At 37.1% G+C, this 20,095-nt stretch overlaps 1 protein-coding gene across 1 annotated transcript in view; it reads left to right on the top strand.

Annotated features, from left to right (window-relative positions):
* LOC311090940 (uncharacterized protein) overlaps window positions 1-20,095 on the top strand; it is an 846,260-nt gene that overhangs the window by 313,512 nt on the left and 512,653 nt on the right. The window contains exons 28-29 of the mRNA XM_084126585.1: window positions 12,059-12,232; window positions 12,467-12,640. Coding sequence (XP_083982711.1) covers window positions 12,059-12,232; window positions 12,467-12,640 — 348 coding nt within the window. The remainder of the gene's footprint in view (window positions 1-12,058; window positions 12,233-12,466; window positions 12,641-20,095) is intronic.

The raw sequence follows: 20,095 nt of genomic DNA, 5'->3' as shown, positions 1-20,095 counted from the left end.
GGCAACGGATTTCACCCTCGGAAAACGTATGAAATTGAACATGTTTTAAAATATTGGTTGGCAAATACACTGTTAACCCTTGCTGTAAAATAAGGCCAAATTCTGACAATATCATACCATTTTCCATTAAAACAGTAATATACCGTAGAAAACAAAAATAGCCTACAGGAATATACTGTGAATTAACAGTGCTCAAAATCGACACTCAGAGGCTGTTTTCACAATCACACCCTATACCCTCATTCACTGTTCCCTACATTAGTTCACTAATATAGTCCACTTGACAGTGAATGAAAAGAAGAGAGTGAATTGAGACACTGATGAACACCTGATAAGCAGAATCACTGAAGGACAGAGAAACAAGAACAGAAAAAAAGAGAAACACAAGAACTGCAACTGACTTCCAGCCACCGAGTGTGAAACCAGTTTACAAACCAGTTTAACATGATTTCTTTCATACAAAAGTTATTGTTGAGAATTAACAGATATTTAGTTGTTGATGTTTTATTGAAAACAATAAAGTTATTATCACCATGATGGAGATCAGTATTTGTTTTAGTTGGGCTCTTGAACCATTGACTTTATTATATCAATTTTTCTCTGACTGCTTTAACTATGAGTTTATAAAACACATTTGTTATGCCAAGAAATAATCAAGAGAAAGATGATCAGGTGTTTATGACTGTTGTGTTGATTACATAATCATCCTGGACATGTCTGATTCTCTGATCTTAACCAGTGTAAAAGCTGTGGACTTATTTCTATTTCATATTAATCATATTTGTTAATCTATAACGTGAAATACAATGTTTCTGTAATTAGTTATTCTGAAGTATATTGAAATAATATTTTAATAGTGCTTTAAAATATTTCCTGCTTGTCTTAGACACAAACAGACATCAACAATCAGCATATGAATCTCAACAATGGTGACAGTAAAAACGTTCATGTCGCAATGCATGCTGGGTTCCAGGATAGTATAAAACTCCCATCATGCACTCCTGCATGAATGAATAAATAAAAATAAATTATTGCCACCACTGATGAGAGACATATGCAGATTTTTGATATCTCTGTGTTTCTACAAGACATTGTAGCTCTGTTTCTTTTTTAGGCTGTGCATTATATGTGTTCAAAAAAATATCATCATAACTTCTTACTGTAGTTTCACAGTGGTGGTAATATAACACTTAAGATAGAGGATTAAAAACTGAGACATTTAGTGAATGAACAGGCTATATGATGATCTTTTTTTTTTCATCATAATCAATATAACCGCAATCATTCACAAACCGTGTGTGTGCACAAATGTGACTTACAAAAACACAGTTCAAGCAGCCAGTGAAAAACTAATGTTAAAAAGTCAAGGGTCAGCATCCCAACTAAAGCAAACACTGATCTCCATCATGGTATAACTTCAAACCAAACATTTTCAATTAAACATATCAATAACAATTTCTGTAGATGTATGACAGAAATAAAGTCATACTGTTAATAATAAGTGTAATAATGTGTAATGGCTGGAAGTCAGTTGTAGTTCTTCTGTTTCTCTATTTTCTGTTTGTGTGATCCTCTTTCCTTCAGTGATCCTGCTTGTTAACAGCAGGTGTTCATCACTAATGCTCAACAATCACTTATTTCACTTATTCACTTATTATTCAACATATTCACTTAATTATCTCACTGCAACACTGCGTCAATGTTACTTTTTACTCTTTGTAGTGTGGATTTTCCTGTGGGGTTGAAAGGGTTAACAGTGTAAGATAAAAAGTCACACCCACGAAATGTATTTTAACAGTAATAAACTGTAAGTTATAAAACAGGTATATACTGGAACACTGTTGCCAGTAGTTTACTGTAAAATTTATTTTTTGGGTCACCGTTGTGCTGAAGAGTAGAGCCTGTGCTTCAGTCCAGGAGAAGATCTACAAACATTGATGATACTCTGCATGTTGCTTTATAAATAAAGGCGGTGCCTGTGTAGTTGCTGGTCCAGTGGAAATCTTTTTATGTTCAATAGTTTTTTTAGTGGTTTCAAATGAAAGAAGTTCACAGTAATACTTTGCTCACATTATTTATGCATTATAAATTTTAGTTAATAATTTAAATGACAGTTGGTCAATTTAAGGCAGTCGGTTTCTGCAAGTAAAATTAGTTAACTTGAGTTTTAATTTAGTGGATTTTTACAGTAACATACTGTAGATTACAGCAGGGACGTCGTTTGGCCTATTTTAAGGGGGCTGAAGCTACCCCAAAATGTTCCTAAGCCCTCCTAAATGATAATAAGAACAACAATAACAATTCGATTTATCAATAACCATATCCTCATTCATATTTAGATGCAACAAATGATATATATAAAGCTACAAAAAATAGCCGAAAAGTCGGAAGTTGGACTGAAGTACAAAGAGTCATTGTGCTATCAAGATGATGCACCGCACCGTCTCGTTGAATTGGTGTGAACTGTGGCAGCTTTCAGAGCGTTGCAGACCGGAGCGCTGCAAGAAACTGGAGGATTCATCTCGTCTCGTCGTTACTCTAGTCTGAAGTTGAACTCGCCCCCCTTTTACTCTTTTACTGTAAAAAAACCTGGTAAGGTCTAACATTGTATGTAAACATCTTTTTAAACAAGAAAATGATGTTGATTTAAGAGAATCAGGGCCAATTTCTTTGGCAGTTTATGTTATATTAGTCAGATGTTAGATAATTATATACTTTTTAAATATTTTATTTTTAAATAGGCTATCAAATTGGTGTTAGTATGGTGAAAAAAAATCTGAACATTTTAGTAACTAAGCAGAATTGTATTAGGTTTAGTAACAACAATTTATATTGTTTAAATGGTACAATTTCTGATAAACTACTTTTTTTATTGCTTGACACAAATTTTATGATTTCAATTCAGTTCAGTGCTTGTGATTTGATTCAATATTGACTCATTTGGATAAATATTAGGTAGGCTACACAAGATAGGCATTCATTTTTCACAAGACAAAAAAAAAAAAAAAAAAACTCACCTAATCAGCCCAGACATATAATGCGTTTTTTTTTAATTATAACAACAACAACTGTATTTAACATTGTTCATTAGCTAGAGATCATCCGTTCACGTGACGGTTATAGGGATCTGTCACGTCACATTTACAAGCGCCAAAACGGTATTTATTGCTTGAATTTCGAAATAAAATTGACAGAATCTGAGAGATGATATTATTTTTTATAACATAAGTATCCTGCTCTGTCTTGTCTGTCGGTCTCCGTGTCCTCTTTGCTTTGCAATGTTACTGTGCATGAGAAAATTGATGTGTGGCGTCACGTGAGAGTGTGAAAGTTGGCAGCTATGGGCCTTAGCAGACAAATCAAATAAAAAACAGTGCGAGCGAGGCTACATTAGTCACATTAGAAAATGAAGTTGTAGGTTGTGTTTGAAATGAATAATTACGTATCTTATTTATCTGAGGTAAAGTAAACCAAATACTCACGTATGCTCGATAAAGAATTAGACGGCACAATGAGCCCATCGGGCGGTTGAATTTAAAAGATTGATTTTGCTAGCCGTTCGCGGGTTTCCATGGTAACGTCGCTGGTGGGCGGGGTGCTGAACCAGAGAACGCGCATTATGACGTCTGATAATCCCATGTAGCCTGGGTGTCTCTGTGTAGTCTTGCTAATTATTCAGTCTCATATGCCATGTATTTACCAGGAGATGAAAAATAATTCAAGTGGAATAACAATATTTGGTGCTGAAGGAGACGGAGCTGAGCTCCGGCATGGTGTGTTGTGGACCCGAGGAGGCGGAGCTGCGCTCCGGCATGGTGTGTTGTGGACCCGAGGAGGCGGAGCTGCGCTCCGGCCCAATTTAACCTATGTATATGGTAATAACAATATTAATTTAGTTCTACTTAACGGTTCCTGAACGCTGTAACTAACAGCTGCCCAGCCATTGTTTTTAATACGAGCTGCACTAGGTCTATTGTAATACTATATCTGTATTCTAAGAGTTATTATTACTTGTATGGATCTCGTTAATAACTTGACAACACTTAAATGTGTATTCTTACAAGTTAAAGAACAAATGTTTGTGCAATTCCTTTTTTTTCACCTTTTATGAGGCAAAAAAAAAAAAAAACTGTCTGGTAAAAAGTCACTGTGGCGGGTGGTCAAAAAAGTTAAAGTCCGCGTGAACCGGAAGTTGCAAACGACTTTTCTCCAGTGTTGTGACGTATTTCCCAGTGAAAAGGCATATTGAACAGAGGGCAGGGTTTTACGCTAGCGCTCCTCCTCTCCATCTCTCGCTCATAGAGCATCACAGTCCCGCCCACAGCCCGAGAGCGCTTAGGTGCCGGAAGTAAATTTCCCATTCATTTCTCCCATTGACATTTTGGAAAATCCGTATCTAAAGAGTTTTAGAGCATGTCTGAGGATAACCAGCTACGGCTGAACTCATAAGCATACAACATATCATTTCAGGTGAAAAAACGAAGAGAAAATCCAAAAAGAGTCAAAGGTACAAGACTGTGTACATAATTCATTTCCGAGCGAAGGAACTACTCATCCCATAAACCACCGCGCCTCACTGAAGTCGACTGAAGCCACAACCGCGAAAGAGCCTTTTGAGCGACTTCCAAATCTGACGACGGCCACGCGAACTTTTTCCTCCAGTGCAGTCTTTTATCGTAGTGAATGTGCAGTTAATAGCAGTTCTTTATAGTAATCGTGTAAATAAAAGTGTTTTATATAGTTGTGTATTGAATTTTATATTTATCATCGTGTATTTTATATTGTGTGTGAAAGCGGTTAACGATAACTATACAATTATTTGTAATGTCTAGCATGTTGTGTTGTGTGTGGACGTGTTTATGAAACTGCTGGTAACGTTAGCCGGGTCACGCTCTTAGACCAACCGCCTGCAAGGGTGGGAGGAAAATGAAAAGACTGGCTGGGAGTCGGATAGCAAGGCTGGTGGACCATGGCTCACGGGTCCAGATCTGGCGGTCCGCGGCGTTCTGCTCATCAGTTTCAGCGGCCCACGGGCAGGATGCTGACAAATACTCCAACAATTTCCCACTTGTGGTCCATGCTCATTTTATTCATGAAGTTATAGTTCATCCTTAATTTTAATAACATTTAATGTATTGTCTTAATATCCACAACAAGTGAAAATTCCAACACCATCATATTCAGTTTATTAACTTGCCATGAATTATTACACAAATGTTCAGTAAATGCATGAAGAGGTATGCCTAGGCTAAATACTGTTTTGACAGTGGCATCATAAAATGCTTGATATGACTCATACCATATGAAAGGCTACAGTAGCCTAGCTAACGTGAACAATAATGCTAACTAACGTTACCAACCTCCCTGCAAAACCCACCACAACTTTGTAGGTCTTGTCCCTCATGCTGGCCCTTACAAAACCCACAAGCTGACCCTCGGACACGCTAACGCTACACTCAACTACATGACCCGATTTGAAGTGGTTTTCACAATTTGAACACTTTTGTTTTCCTCCTTGAAAAAAGCCATCATGGCAGCCAAGAGATCATGATTGCACTGATAAGTCTACCGTGCAAAAACGCAACACAGGTTTTTTTAATATATTTTTTTTTATTAATGATCTTAAGTCTTCACGGACCTTCGCGGGGTTTAACAGACAGTTACACGAGTTCCACCAATCAGATGCATCACTGTGGGATTGTTTAGGATTGTGGGTAATAAAGTACTTATCCAAGACATCGCGAATAAAAGGAATTTACCTCAAAACAAGGCTAGTGCCCCATGAACTTTTGGTGTTTATATGAGCATATACAATCGCTTAGTACAGCCGTAGCTGGTTTTAAGTCTACCATGTATGGTTACGTTTTTATGGCTTATACCCCAACTGTCAATGGAGAAATTGTATTGACCGGCTGTGGGCGGGACTGTGATGCTCTATAGCAGACTAACGGTTTGAGGGGAGTGGTTAAGCGTTTCCCAAACCATGCAGTCAAACCTACGTCGTCAGAGAAGGAACTCCATTCCAGTCCGGAAGTAACTTTTCAGACTTTGATTAAAGATTACGACGGCAAACCATTTTTTTCTGTGTATTAACTTGCACGGATTAATTTTTCACCACAAGACTAGTAATATGCGCTAACAAATTAAATAGGGTCAATTTTGATTCAGTTGGACTTTAACTTCAGGCCCTGATCATGGGATAGTAAAGTGTCCATCATATGCGCACTTCAGAATCTCGCCAGAAGTAGTAGGTCATCCGGGTACTTCTCGCCTACTGTTTTTCGAATTCTATGATTTCGGACATACCACTCTGCTCACGTACTGTTTTTCGCATACTATATAGTAGGGAAGTATTTGATTTCGGACGCAGCTTAAATGTGTATAGGGCGCCCTCAGGCTGCTGGTATGGATTGAAAACACAGTACATCAGAGTATCCAGCACTCATAATGATTACATCGACGCATTTGGGTATAAATTCAATAAATATTATTCCTGTCTATAGAAATCTGATGTAAACCTATGAGAATCTATCAATATTTCTCCAAATCTGCACATTTTTGAGCTAAAAGCCCTGAGGGACGTTGTTTTGTCAAGAGTTGTCATGACGACAGCACAGGAGTTTTTTTTCTGAATGGGAGCGGCTGACGCTCATAATTCATATTAAAGGTATCGACTCATTTTTTCATTACATAACTCCTGACACAAATTAAGACATAACTGTCACTATACGTTTCTCAGAATACAATAGTGGTCAAATACTGAAACTTGAGTCTTATATCTTTTTAATGATGTATAGTTTGTCAAGGTAATAACATTAAATCTGATAGTAACTTTGAACTATATAAAAAAAAGCTTCAGTGTGCCGGTGTTACGGATCAACTGGGGATCATGTTAACTGGGGGAACGCGCGTGTACGCAGATTTTTTTTCCAGTTTTACCTGGATTTCCAGCAGATGTTAGACGGCTACAGATTCGTCGCAGCCATTTTTCGCGGATCCATGATTAAAAACGTATGTTTCACCAGTTGTATACACACTGGTATGCATAACAAAGCGATTTGTTTTTGAAGTGTATATTCCTGCATATTTGACGCAATTTCAAAGAAGTTTAACATAGTTTAGTGTCAAGCTCAGAAACCACGCCTATGTTAACATGGGGCATTCAGTTTCATTGGATGAACAGACTTGTCAGCGCACTTCAGAAGACTCTTCTCAACATTAGTGTATCATATTTTCTGTAGTGTGTTTTCATGAGTTCTAATCACAAATAACAACAGATGTAGATTAAATGAAAGTAGCTAGACTACCTAAAAGAAGCATAAATTGCAAAGTCATTTACATTTTTTTCCAGTTGCATTTATTGATCTGCATATAGCCTAATTTTATAATGGATCTATTATTTTTTATATAAAAACACTTATCAGCTTATTTTACTCTGCTGATTATATTAAGATCTCTTTTCTGTACAACCAGCTCTGACACCTGTATCCTTTTCCCTGGACATAAAGCAGCTATGCTTATAGGGTCATGAAGTTAATTATCTCATGAACTTGTAACATTCAACAGATTTATAAAATAAAAAATAATTGTGTCAAGCTTTCCTGAAGCTCAAACAGTAGAGTGTTGGCGCTTACAACACCAAGGTCATGGGTTTGATTCCCAGGGAAAGCAATAACTGATACGATCGAAATGTGTAGCTTGAAATGCAATGTAAGTCACTTTGGATAGAAGCGTCTGCCAAATGTGTAAATGTACATTATGCTCAGTAGGAGCATGAACTTGAATGTTGTGTATCTAATGTCTTGTATTGGACATGTAGAACACTTTGTCTTTAGTGATTAATGTCCTGTGAAAAACACTGAGAGGCAACCACAAATTGTATTACTGAAATAAGCAAAACATATGATATAGTGATAATGAATTATTACAAATATATACTGATATTCTCTATGGCTAATATACTCATAGGCCTACATCACTAACCTCTTAATCATTTGTCACCTCACACGAATAGCATGACCCTCTCTAAAACAAGAGGAAATGCTTTATTGTTTACTTTTTTTGCTGACCTCTTTAACAAAAGAAATATGACACAATCTTTTTATGTAATATAAATTTAAATTATGCCAGTTCTCTTCATTTGACTGGTACCATGAATCTCATTAACATATTCTCTTTACTTGTTATGAATCATCACATCATGTGCTTTCATTATTGTTGTCTGCTAACCGTTAGAAACAGATTAAAAGGTCTATAAATGAAGTGTCATTGTTGTTAGGCCATATACTGCCACAGCAAATGGATGCAATTAAAGTTAGACAAATCAAAAACTTTGCAGGATAACCAATATCCCGACCACTGCTCAAGAAAGGAGCGTGATTATATAAAGAGGAGATGTGAAAATTTCACAATGAAGGGTGATGGTGTGTTAAATTGTTCTTAAAAAGATAATACAACTGTGACATTTATTTACTAATATAACTACATTAGATGGAGAGCAGCATAGGTATTAAGGCCAAACTGGCCAATGGGTAAGAAACATGTATACATATACATTACAAAACAAGTAACTGTTCTTCATAAACATGTAACTTAAGTCTATAGTTTGTTCTCCCTTCCTTAGATTGAATGTTCAGAATGTTGAAGGTGGGACTGTGTGGTCAGATCTTCCACTGTTGGCAAATACAGCTGTCCTGCATGCACATTTGCCTATTTTTTATTTTATTTTTTTTGTTATTGTTGCTTTCATACCTGTTAGCTAATAAATATGTTTGTTGAACATTCACTGAATAAATGCTGTGGGTAATTCACTGGATCCATAAGCTATGGCTTCTCAATTTTCAACACTCTTTAGGAACATTTATGGAGTGTAGCCTACTGTATGCTTTATGCTTTAATTCATTCCTCAGTAACATTAAAATAAATAATAAATAAATGCTTGACATCCCTTTTACCACAGCAGTATTGCTGCTCAATTTAAATTAAGCCACAAATTGGCATCATAACAATAATCTGCGAATACACATGCACTGCAAAGACACAATGTCAATAGCATGATTTATTTAATGTACTTACAGTTGTCGTCAGATATGCAATTTCATTGAAACGAATGTAACAAAATAATGTGCGCGTGGTCTGTGTCGTGAAATCTTCCCTTAAAGGCAGGGTAGGTAGAAATGGTCTAAAAAATTTATTTTTCAAATTTGTTTAAACTTTATGTACATATCAATACATAATTAAAATGTAAGTACTCTGAAAAAGAAAGTATCAAAATCGAGTGTCTGTAGACCTCTCACGACTGTTTTAAAGACATCTCATTATTTCCATTCACTCCAACCCCTCATTTCTGTGCTTCTTCCAAAGCCACGCCCCCAAAACACATGAACGCGCGACTCCGACCGCTGAGCTAGAGGACGCATTATTTACCTGAGACAAGCGGAGGGGAAGGGGCATTTTTTTGCCTGGTTTGCCTTCACTAACTGCATATGCCGGTACTGTAAATTTAGATTGCTCTTTCTCTGCCATTGTTTTGGTATTCCTAGGTTCAGTGCCTTCTTCTTCTTCTTCGATAGATTTTATTGGCAGCTTGCAAACATAGTGCATTACCGCCATCTACTGGACGGAGGTGTGATCAGGTTCCGTGCCTCTCGCACTCCTCAAATCAAACGGTCGCGCGCAAGTGGGCAGGTGCTGTGTGGCAAAAGGGTGGTTGCCATGGTTGCGAGAGAGTGACAGTCGCCTAAGCCAATCCTTTGATTCGTCCCGAATCGAAATAATGAGCTGTGTTTAATACAGATTAAACGGTCTAGAGTCACTTGATTTTTATACTCTTTTTTTCAGAGTTCTTACATTTTAATTATGTATTGATATATATAGAAAGTTTTAACAAATTTGGATCTTTAATTTTTAATAAATCCTACCTACCCTGCCTTTAAAGGAGAACTCCGGTCAATTTTAACATTGAGCTCATTTTTTTGTAAATTTTGAGTGCTGTCAGTACAGAGAACAACGACAAAAATCGGTGTTGCCTACACCATGTTATCCTCTTTTTAAAATTTGCACCCTGTTGACTTCAATGGGGCAAGTTTTAAACCTGCTTTTAGCCTCTTAACATCCTTGATGTGTCATTACAAGTGCACAGCCAATGTGAGTGATTCCTTCAGAGTGAACACGGGTGAATACATACCTGTATTTCGGTCAGGGTCCAAAGTAGTCGATTGTCGAGTTCACGCACGTGATCATACGTACTAAACCTATGCGCGTGAACTCGACAATCGACTACTATGGACTTCGACCGAAAACAGGAAGAAAATACAGGTATGTGCGCTGGCTGAAATAACATAATTTTTATTCATATCTTTCACATCTACTGCAGTCAGATTCACCCGTGTTCACTCTGAAGGAATCACTCACATGTTGTTCTCTGTACTGACAGCACTCCAAATTTACAAAAAAATTAGCTCAATGTTAAAATTGACCGGAGTTCTCCTTTAAAGGCGTCTAAAACATTCAGCGGAGCAGTGACAGAGTAAACAACAGTGTCCCAATATGATACAAACATTTACCAATAACGTGGAAAGCTTTTAAATCTGCTCAGAGAAAAATTCGCTGTGGCGAATCTGTCACCATTCAACATCTGCTGGAAATCCAGGTAAAATTATCTGCGTGCACGCGCGCGTCCCCAGTTGATCCGTAACACCGGCGCACTGGCAAAGGTTAACAGGTTAATAACACAAAATTAAAAAGGTGATATCAAGCTTTAAATATTTGATTAAGACAGACAGTTTGATCGTGGGTCAATAATTATAATTATATAATTATATAATAATTAATAATTACTATTATAATAATATTATAATAAATAAATATAATAAATAATATAATAATTATATCAGTTTCTGTAGAGGCAGAACAATGTTTTTTTCAGACATCAGGATCAGAACTGTTCATAACTGCTTTCAATTTAATCTTTGTATTTCATAAGTTTCTAAATGCATTTTAAAAGTCTGTGATCAGTATCTGCCTGTAATAAGATCCACTGAAGGTAAGTTGACTGAACGCTAGTGATGGGCGCTTTCGAAACACGCTTCATGAAGCTGTGAAACCTTTACGAATCTTGTGTTTCGGATCAGTGGTTCGGAGTGTGTATCAAACTGCCAAAGTCACATGATTTCAGTAAACGAGGCTTCGTTACGTCATAACTGTTTCAAAACGTTTAAACATGTCAATGGTTCACCACTGGGGGGCGATGATCTCTGTGAACCCATGAATCATACAGATTCACTGAGATTGAACAAGTGTCTGTGGGTTTTACCTGATCTCTGATCAGTTTTATACATTTGTAGACATTTTAATTAGACATTAGTATAATTAAAAGCAATAATAGTAGTTAATAGTCTCTTATTGGCCTGTTTAGCTGAGCCATCCATAAAATACACCGACACTGCCTCACGGTGCAGCACTAAAGCAGATGAACTGCCTTTTACAAAACTTGTTTGATTGTCTTCTGCTTAAGGAAATACTTTTATTCCTTAATCTGATCATGTTAGTTTATACAGTTATTATTTGTTCATGTTAGTTCACAGGGGATTTACTAATGTTAACAGAAAACTTTTGTATTTAAAAATGTATTAGTAAATGTTTAAACTTAAGGTTATTAAATGCTGTATAGTATTGTCCATCATGGGTTCATCTTAACTAATGTAGTTAATGTTAACAAATGAAACCTTACTGTAAGTTTTAGCAAGTAGAGAATGTGTCTGAAAACAACCGACATAAACACATTTGACCCAGTGAGCAAACCAAGGGTGACATTGACATGAAAGAACCTTAAAGATTAAATGAAATGAATGTGTAAACTAACATAAATAGATCAACAATTTCAACCTTTGTATTGTTACAATGTTGGTAGTATATTTAAATGAACAATGTGTTGTCTTTCTCCATGTTACCTTTACCTTGATATCCCTGTTTATTTGTCAGCAAAAGTCTGCTGGATGAAGATGAACACGTTAGTTGATCATCATAGATCTGAGTCATTTTCTCTTTCTGTCTTCAGTCTGAATAGATGCAGAATTACAGAGGAACAGAGTCTCATCCTGACTTCAGCTCTGAAATCAAACCCGTCACACCTGAGAGAGCTGGACCTGAGCGAGAATACACTAGGAGACTCTGGAGTGAAGCACTTATGTGCCGTACTGAAGGATTCACACTGTAAACTGGAGAGATTGAGGTCAGTCACATTCACATACAAGAATAAAAATGCTTAAAACCACTTCAACAGTTTAAACTAAAACACTTTAACACTGTATTTGTGCAAACTTAGTATTTTGTGATCTGGTGAAATAAAGATGAAGATCTCTCTTCCTCTCTCTGTTTTATTTGCTTATGAAGATGATGTGACTTTACAGAATAAAGAGTTTTCTTTTCTTCTGTCTTATTTTCTTCTCTCTCTCTGCTAATGTAGGTTAAGCTGCTGTGATATGACAGATGAAGGTTGTTCTGATGTGACTTCAGCTCTGAAATCAAACCCGTCACACCTGAGAGAGCTGGACCTGAGCCTGAATACACTAGGAGACTCTGGAGTGAAAAACCTCAGTGATCTACCGATGAACCCACAATTCAAGCTGGAGAAACTACAGTTAGTATCATTATACTGTACAGCAATTACAGTGTGACTGAAGTTTATTTATTTGAAGACAGCAGGGCTTATGTTTCATTGTTTATAGTAGTGCACTTTCTGGGTTTCCCCTATTGCTCACAGGGGGTTAAAGTGGGATGTGAGTGTGCCGTACGGACTCTTATTCTGGCTGTACTGAAGACGAAGCGGTTTGACCAATCAGATGAAAGGGGCGTTTCAGCGCCGCCCACATGTGCAAACGAAATATCAAAGCCATAAACCGATTTGTAAACCACAAACGAAAAATTAGAAATCGAGCCGAAATCTCATTTTCCGTTTATTAAACTAAACGAAACACAGAATAAACGATCCGTCTTTTCATTTCTCGTTATTCCATTCCAAACAGGAAATGAAATGATCAGATGATACACGGACCGTGTCGTGTGTTCATTCGTTTTTTTGATTTAATATTGAAAGTAGAAAAACGAGAAAACACTTCCTTTTTCGTCTTTTTATTTTTTCAAAAAAACTAAAAACAAGTATTCAGCTTGATTTTTCACTTTTCGTTCTCAGGTAGAAACATTTATGAACAGCTTGAATATTTGATTTCTACACGTATAGGCGGGAATGAAACGCTCCTTTCCTCTGATTTGTCAGCTGAAGATCAAACTGTCCCGTCATCAGTTCTTCCTCAGCTCCACTCAGCAGAATAAAAGTCCTCCGCTGCTGCAGTTGTGCGGATTCTGAACGCGTTTATTGCAACTACTACATTTCATCTTTTTCTCATCAAACACCCAGACTAATGGCTCGACACGACCCGCACCGGGGAAGAGCCTCGACAGGGCTTTCTTATGAGGCTTTCAGTTCTCAAGTGCCAGGGGGTCCGTGAAATAATTTACTATAACCTACTGTATTTTCCGGACTGTAAACTAAAGTCACGTTTTTATCGTGAAACACGTTGTGATTTATTCCAGAGTGACCTAGGCCTTTACAATGCATTTAACTTAGTTCACATAATCTAAATGTTGACTTTCAAAAGTAGGCGCGCCAAGAAGACTATTCGCTGTATTTTGGTTTATATATATACAGTATATACTTTTTTTGTTTTTCTTTATTAAATTTTGAACATGAAATAAGAACAAAAAAAGTTCCCCTTCACATACAAATAAAAAAAAATAAAAACATAAACACCAAGAATCAACAAAAATAAACGACAAACAACATAGTAACAATGAAGGAAAAACAACAACAAAAGAAACACATTAACTAATAGCTGTGAGTGACGGTCCAAGAACTACTGCCCAGTCATTTGCAGCAAAAAACGTGGGACACTAAGTTTACTCAGGATTGTCTGGGAAGGTCAACTTCCCAACATATAAAAAAAAAAAGGGGGGTATATATATATATATATATATATATATATATATATATATATATATATATATATATATATATATATATTTATATATATATACACACATACACACACACACACACACATATATTATATATATATACGACTTCCGGTGACGTCATGACTGAATAGATATCGGAGAACGTGGTCTCCGCGAATTTATTGTTAAAACCAACTCAAATAACAAATTTAACTCGGCAAATAAAATACATCTTGCATTCTAAAGATGAGTTCATCTAGCAGACATGCCAAATCTGGGGCAAAACATGATCATTTGAGAGAAAGAGACGAAAGGAAAAAGTCTCCGAGCCCTATTCAGACGCGGGCTAGTTCCGACTCCTCTGAGGTAACCATGGCGGAATTAGTTGGTGAACTTAAACAACTGCGAAAGGAAAATCAGCAGGGGCACATCGGCACGAAGGAGTCGCTGACGAGATTAGAAACATCGGTCGAAGAGTTGAAAGGTCAGATAACAAAGCTGGAAACGCGAATCATAGAGGCCGAAGAACGTATTAGTAACAGCGAGGACTCAGTGATGCGTCACGGGAGGGCGATTAGATACCTGCTGCAACGAGAGGTGGAACTGTCTGCCAGGTGCGATGATCTGCAAAACAGGCTGAGACGAAATAATTTGAGAATCTACCAAGTGCCCGAAAACAGCGAGGATGGGAAGAATCCAATTGAGTTCATAAAAGAACTACTCGCTTCAACTCTAAACTCTCTTCCCGATGTTGACATAAAAATTGAAAGGGCTCACAGAGCACTGGCTCCCAAGCCAAAAGAAACGGAACCACCCAGATCAATAGTAGTAAAATTTACGGATTTCTCGGTGAAACAAGCGATTCTGCGTCAGGCCTGGGTACAAAAACAAGTCATGCATAATAATAGACAAATCTATTTCGATAATGACTACTCTCCGAAGAGCTCAGGTGCGTGACATGATTAGACAACTCAAGAAGAAGGACATTACTGCACGGAGCTTTTATCCTGCACAGTTGAAGATCAGCCTGACCACCGGGGACAAAACTTTCTTTACATTGGCGGATGCTCTGCCAACACTACAAGAGCTCGGTATCAAGACGCAAATGGGGGAACGTGACGCACTGGAGATGGAGCTGTCAAAAACCATGTGGCAGACACGGAGAGGAGGTCGTCGCAGGATTAATCAAGCAACGATGTCAGACACGGATGTTAAAGCTTTCTTCTCGGAGCAGATCATTTAGTTTTGTTTCCAGGAACAAATACAAGCAAGATAAAAAAAAATTATATTTTTTGTATTTTTTTTGTCTTCTTCTAGTGAACGTGAGGTGAGAACTATAATTTGTTAACGGAAGGGCTGATATATCAGAAACCGTATGGTGATAGACATTTGCTGTGGCCACACTAGGACTGGTTGATATGGATGGTTTTGGCAATAAATGCAGAAGTAATAACACTTATTGAGTGGATGACACTCGCCCTTTGGGCTGCGACCCCCTCAAGGGAACCATTTAAATGGTGTGGTCGCAAACACGCAAGGTGTACTTTTTCCCCGGAGAGATCGAGTCACAACTCTCTGCCCACTTTCAAACGGGAACTGTTTGCCGTTTTTATTTATTTATTTATTTTTACGAATCTACTTTGTTTCAAGTGCAAACCGTTGGATGTGGCGAAGTTCAAAATTATGTTCAAGTTCATTGTTCTCTTTTCCTTGACAGCGGTGATGCTTTATGTGTACATTTTTAGACACACTGATTGTTTTTTGGTTTGTGACCAGCCCAAAGTGGAAATCTAAAAAAAAAACATTTAATTTTACTAATAACCATGGAAAGTTTGACGTGTGTTAGTTACAACGTAAAGGGGATAGGTAGCCCAATAAAGATGAAAAAAATTCTAAATCAGCTCAAGACATTCAAATGTGGGGTTGCCATGTTACAAGAGACTCATCTCTCAGAAAAAGAACATTTGAAGTTGAAAAGAGAATGGGTGGATCAGGTTTTCAGTGCATCCTACGGTAAAGGGAGAGAAAGGGGGGTTGCCATCCTTATTAGTAAGGCTGTCTATTTTACAGAGGAAAGAATCATTAAGGATAAAGATGGCAGATGTGTTATGGTTGTGGGAACAATTGGGGGTATTCAAATAACTTTTTTGAATCTATATGCTCCAAACGAAGACTGTCCAATATTTTTTAGGAAAATTTCCTCACTTGTGGCCGATGAAGCGGAGGGTATTGTACTGATAGGTGGGGATTTCAATTGTGTCTTGAACCCATATGTGGACAGGTTACCAGCAGAAAAGAGACGTCAATCACGCAAAACAAATACGGCATACGGGATGATGAATGAGTTGGGGCTGGTCGACGCTTGGAGATATCTCCACCCAAAAGAAAAAGACTATACATTTATGTCACAAATACACGGGAGCTATTCTAGACTCGAATTTTTCTGCATTTCAAAAACTGAGCTGCATATAGTAGTGGAGTGCAGTATAGAGCCCATTACTATTTCAGATCATAGCCCCGTTGTTTTAAAACTAAATTTGGGGCAACATAAACAGTTTAAATATTGGAGACTAAATATCTCAATACTGAATGATGCAGCAAATAAAAAGGAAATACAGAGGCAATGGGCTGATTACATTAAAATAAATGATAACGGATCTGTATCACCCTCTGTGCTATGGGATGCAGCCAAAGCAGTAATAAGGGGAAAGATTATTGCACTTACATCCAAAATAAAAAAGCTAAGGGAACTTAAACGATTGGAATTGGAGAAAGAAATAAGAAGGTTAGAATGTGAATATAAACATAAAAAAATCCCTAGAGCTATTGAAGCAAAATAGACAGAAACTAGATGACCTGTTAACTTACAAGGCAGAGGGGGCTCTCAGGTATACAAGCAGAAAATATTATGAATTTGGTAATAGAGCAAGTCGGCTGCTTGCTTTCCAACTACGCAAAGCCCAATCTAGTTGAGCTGTTCCGAAAATTAGACATCCAAATACGGGTATTATAACATCACAACCTAAAGAAATTGCAGATGCATTTAAAGACTACTATAAAAAAACTATACGAAGGGGATAAACAGCCAAACAAGGAAAGAAAAATTAAAAACGTTTTGGATTCTGTTAAATTAAATAGATTGACGAAAGAGGAGTCTGAAACAATGGTTAATCCCATAACAGAGGAAGAAATTCAGAAAAGTATTGGTAAACTCCAAAATAACAAATCGCCAGGAGTAGATGGCTTCCCGGGAGAATTTTATAAAGCTTTCATAAATGAATTAACCCCAATTTTGTGTCGAATATTTAATTACGCATTAGAGAAGGGAGATCCTCCAAAGTCATGGGCTGAGGCAGTAATTACAGTTATCCATAAAGCCGGGAAAGATCCCACTCAGTGTTCAGCCTATAGGCCCATAAGTCTCCTTTGCCAGGATTTAAAAATTTTAACCTCAATTTTAGCAGAGAGGATTCAAAAACATATCAGAAAATTAGTGAAACCAGACCAGACAGGATTTGTTAGTGGACGTCATGGTGCCGACAATGTTAGGAGAGCTCTGAACATACAGATGATTGCAGGAAAGAGACAGGTCCCTTCCATGTTACTTAGTTTAGACGCGGAGAAGGCGTTCGATAGACTGGATTGGACATATATATAAAACAAACACTGACACATATGGGCTTTCATGACAGATTTGTTGCATGGATACAAACATTTTATCATAATCCTAAATCAAGAGTTAGGGTGAACGCCCACTGTTCAGACTTTTTTGATCTTGGGAGGGGAACAAGACAGGGAGATGCTATGTCCCCGGTTTTGTTTGCACTTAGCATTGAACCCTTGGCCGAGAGCATAAGATGTAATCAGTATATACAAGGAATAACTGATTATGAGGGAAACAGTCACAAGATTGCCTTATAAGCAGATGACATTCTATTATTTGTTGAAAACCCAATTGCATCAATACCAGCTCTCCTTGATTGCCTTGAAGTATATGAATCCATTTCTGGATACAAAATCAATTCAACCAAATCAGAAGCACTTATGATCACTGGAGTCTGGCCCATAGAACTAAACAATAGAACATCTTTTAGATGGTCTAAACAGGGATTCAAATATTTAGGAGTTACCGTTACACCTAGACTTCCACAGTTGTATCAGGCAAATTATAATAAACTAATCAATACCATTAAAAAGGATTTATTAAAGTGGGAAGTGTTGCCACTTTCGCTGTTTGGTAGGATTGAGACAATAAGAATGAATATTCTGCCTAGATTGCTCTTTTTATTTCAATCCCTCCCAGTATGGATTCCTGCAACTACATTTAATATGCTAGAAAAACTCATATCAAAGTTCATATGGCAGAATAAACGACCCAGAATAAAATTAAAAACATTGACTTTAGGAAAGGACAGAGGAGGGCTGTGTCTCCCTAATTTAAGATATTATTATTGGGCTGCCCAGCTAACATCGATAGTGGCATGGATTAACAACGATGTTGAAACAGGATGGGTTAGCATAGAACAGAGCTCTGTACCAAATGCCCCTTTATCAATACTAGCCTTTATGACACCTCAATCCCAGAAAAAGATGAAAATAACAAATATATGGGTTTAGCAAACTCTGAGAGTGTGGACAACAGTTCAGAAGAAACTGAAAGGAGTGGCAACCATATCAAGGGCTATGTCCATAGCAGATAACCCTGAGTTTCTACCCTCTAGGTGGGATGCTATTTTTAAAAGATGGACTGAGAAGGGTCTTACCATGATTGATCAGCTTTTTGACGGAAGTACATTGCGCTCTTTCTCTGATCTTAAAGAAAAGTTTATGTTATCATCAAATGATTTTTTTCAGATACCTACAAATAAGAAACTATATTACAAATCATAAGGAAAGGGAAATAATTAAGAAAGCCCTGACTAATGTTGAACAGTATTTCATTACTATAATCAAACAACACCCATTACATAAGAAGCACATGTCGCGCATATACAGCAGACTACTGCTTGATTCAACAGATAATACGTTCCATATAAAGACAAAGTGGGAGTTTGAAATGAATGATCATATAGAGGATGAGACGTGGGTAAACATATGCACAGGATGTCATAAGGGCATCAACAGTAATAACTGGAAAGAGTTTGACTGGAAAACAAAAATCAGGTTTTTTAGAGCACCACAGGTGATATCAAAATTTGTGGATAATCCAGAAGCAGATAAATGTTGGAGGGAGTGTGGGAAGGTAGGAGACCACACACACATATTTTGGGAATGTCCAAAATTATTTACATTTTGGCAAGGGGTTAAGGATGAGATTATGAAAATGATGCATGTAGATCTGCATTTTACTCCCCTGTATTTTTTGCTTGAAGGAATACCCCAAGATTTTTGTAGTCAAGACCAGAGATATATTCTGCATGTCCTCCTATTATGTGCACGAAAAACCATTACAATTAATTGGATGAAACCACACCCACCCAAAATGAGTCAGTGGAGAGAAAAACGTATATCTATATATAGAATGGAGCATATGACTGCCCAACTCCAACTGAAAATGGACACTTTCATACAAAGGTGGACACCTATTAGTATATATATTGAGGCATTGAGGGGGAATTGAACTGATTGTGTGAAACTTTTAATTATTCCCTGTTGTATAAAAAAAAGATATATATATTTTTTTTTTCTTCTTTCTTTTCTTTCATTCTACTATTGTATAGTGCTTTATGTATTTTTTTTTTCTTTTTCTTTGGGCCACCGTGGTTGTCAAGGAATGTTTAGTTTGTTGTTGTAACTTGTTAAAATGTATAAAAAATAAAGTTAATATATATACATACACACACACACACATATATATATATATATATATATATATACTTTTTAACCACAAATTTCCGTCTTGTACCATCTCTGAGATGTGCCACGTATTACATCATCACGTTGGAAAGGTCACGCGTCACGTCATCAAAAAATGTGTTTTGGGGTTTCATGACCCTTTAAAAATGAAATGAAATGAATGTGTAAACATGAATACATCAACAATTTCAACCTTTGTATTGTTACAATGTTGGTAGTATATTTA

This window comes from Abramis brama (genome assembly GCF_963993115.1).
Source record: "Abramis brama genome assembly, chromosome: 1".
NCBI classification, from domain to species: domain Eukaryota; kingdom Metazoa; phylum Chordata; class Actinopteri; order Cypriniformes; family Leuciscidae; genus Abramis; species Abramis brama.
Note: the sequence above shows the minus strand (reverse complement) of the source record. Positions and strands in the feature narration are given on the sequence as shown.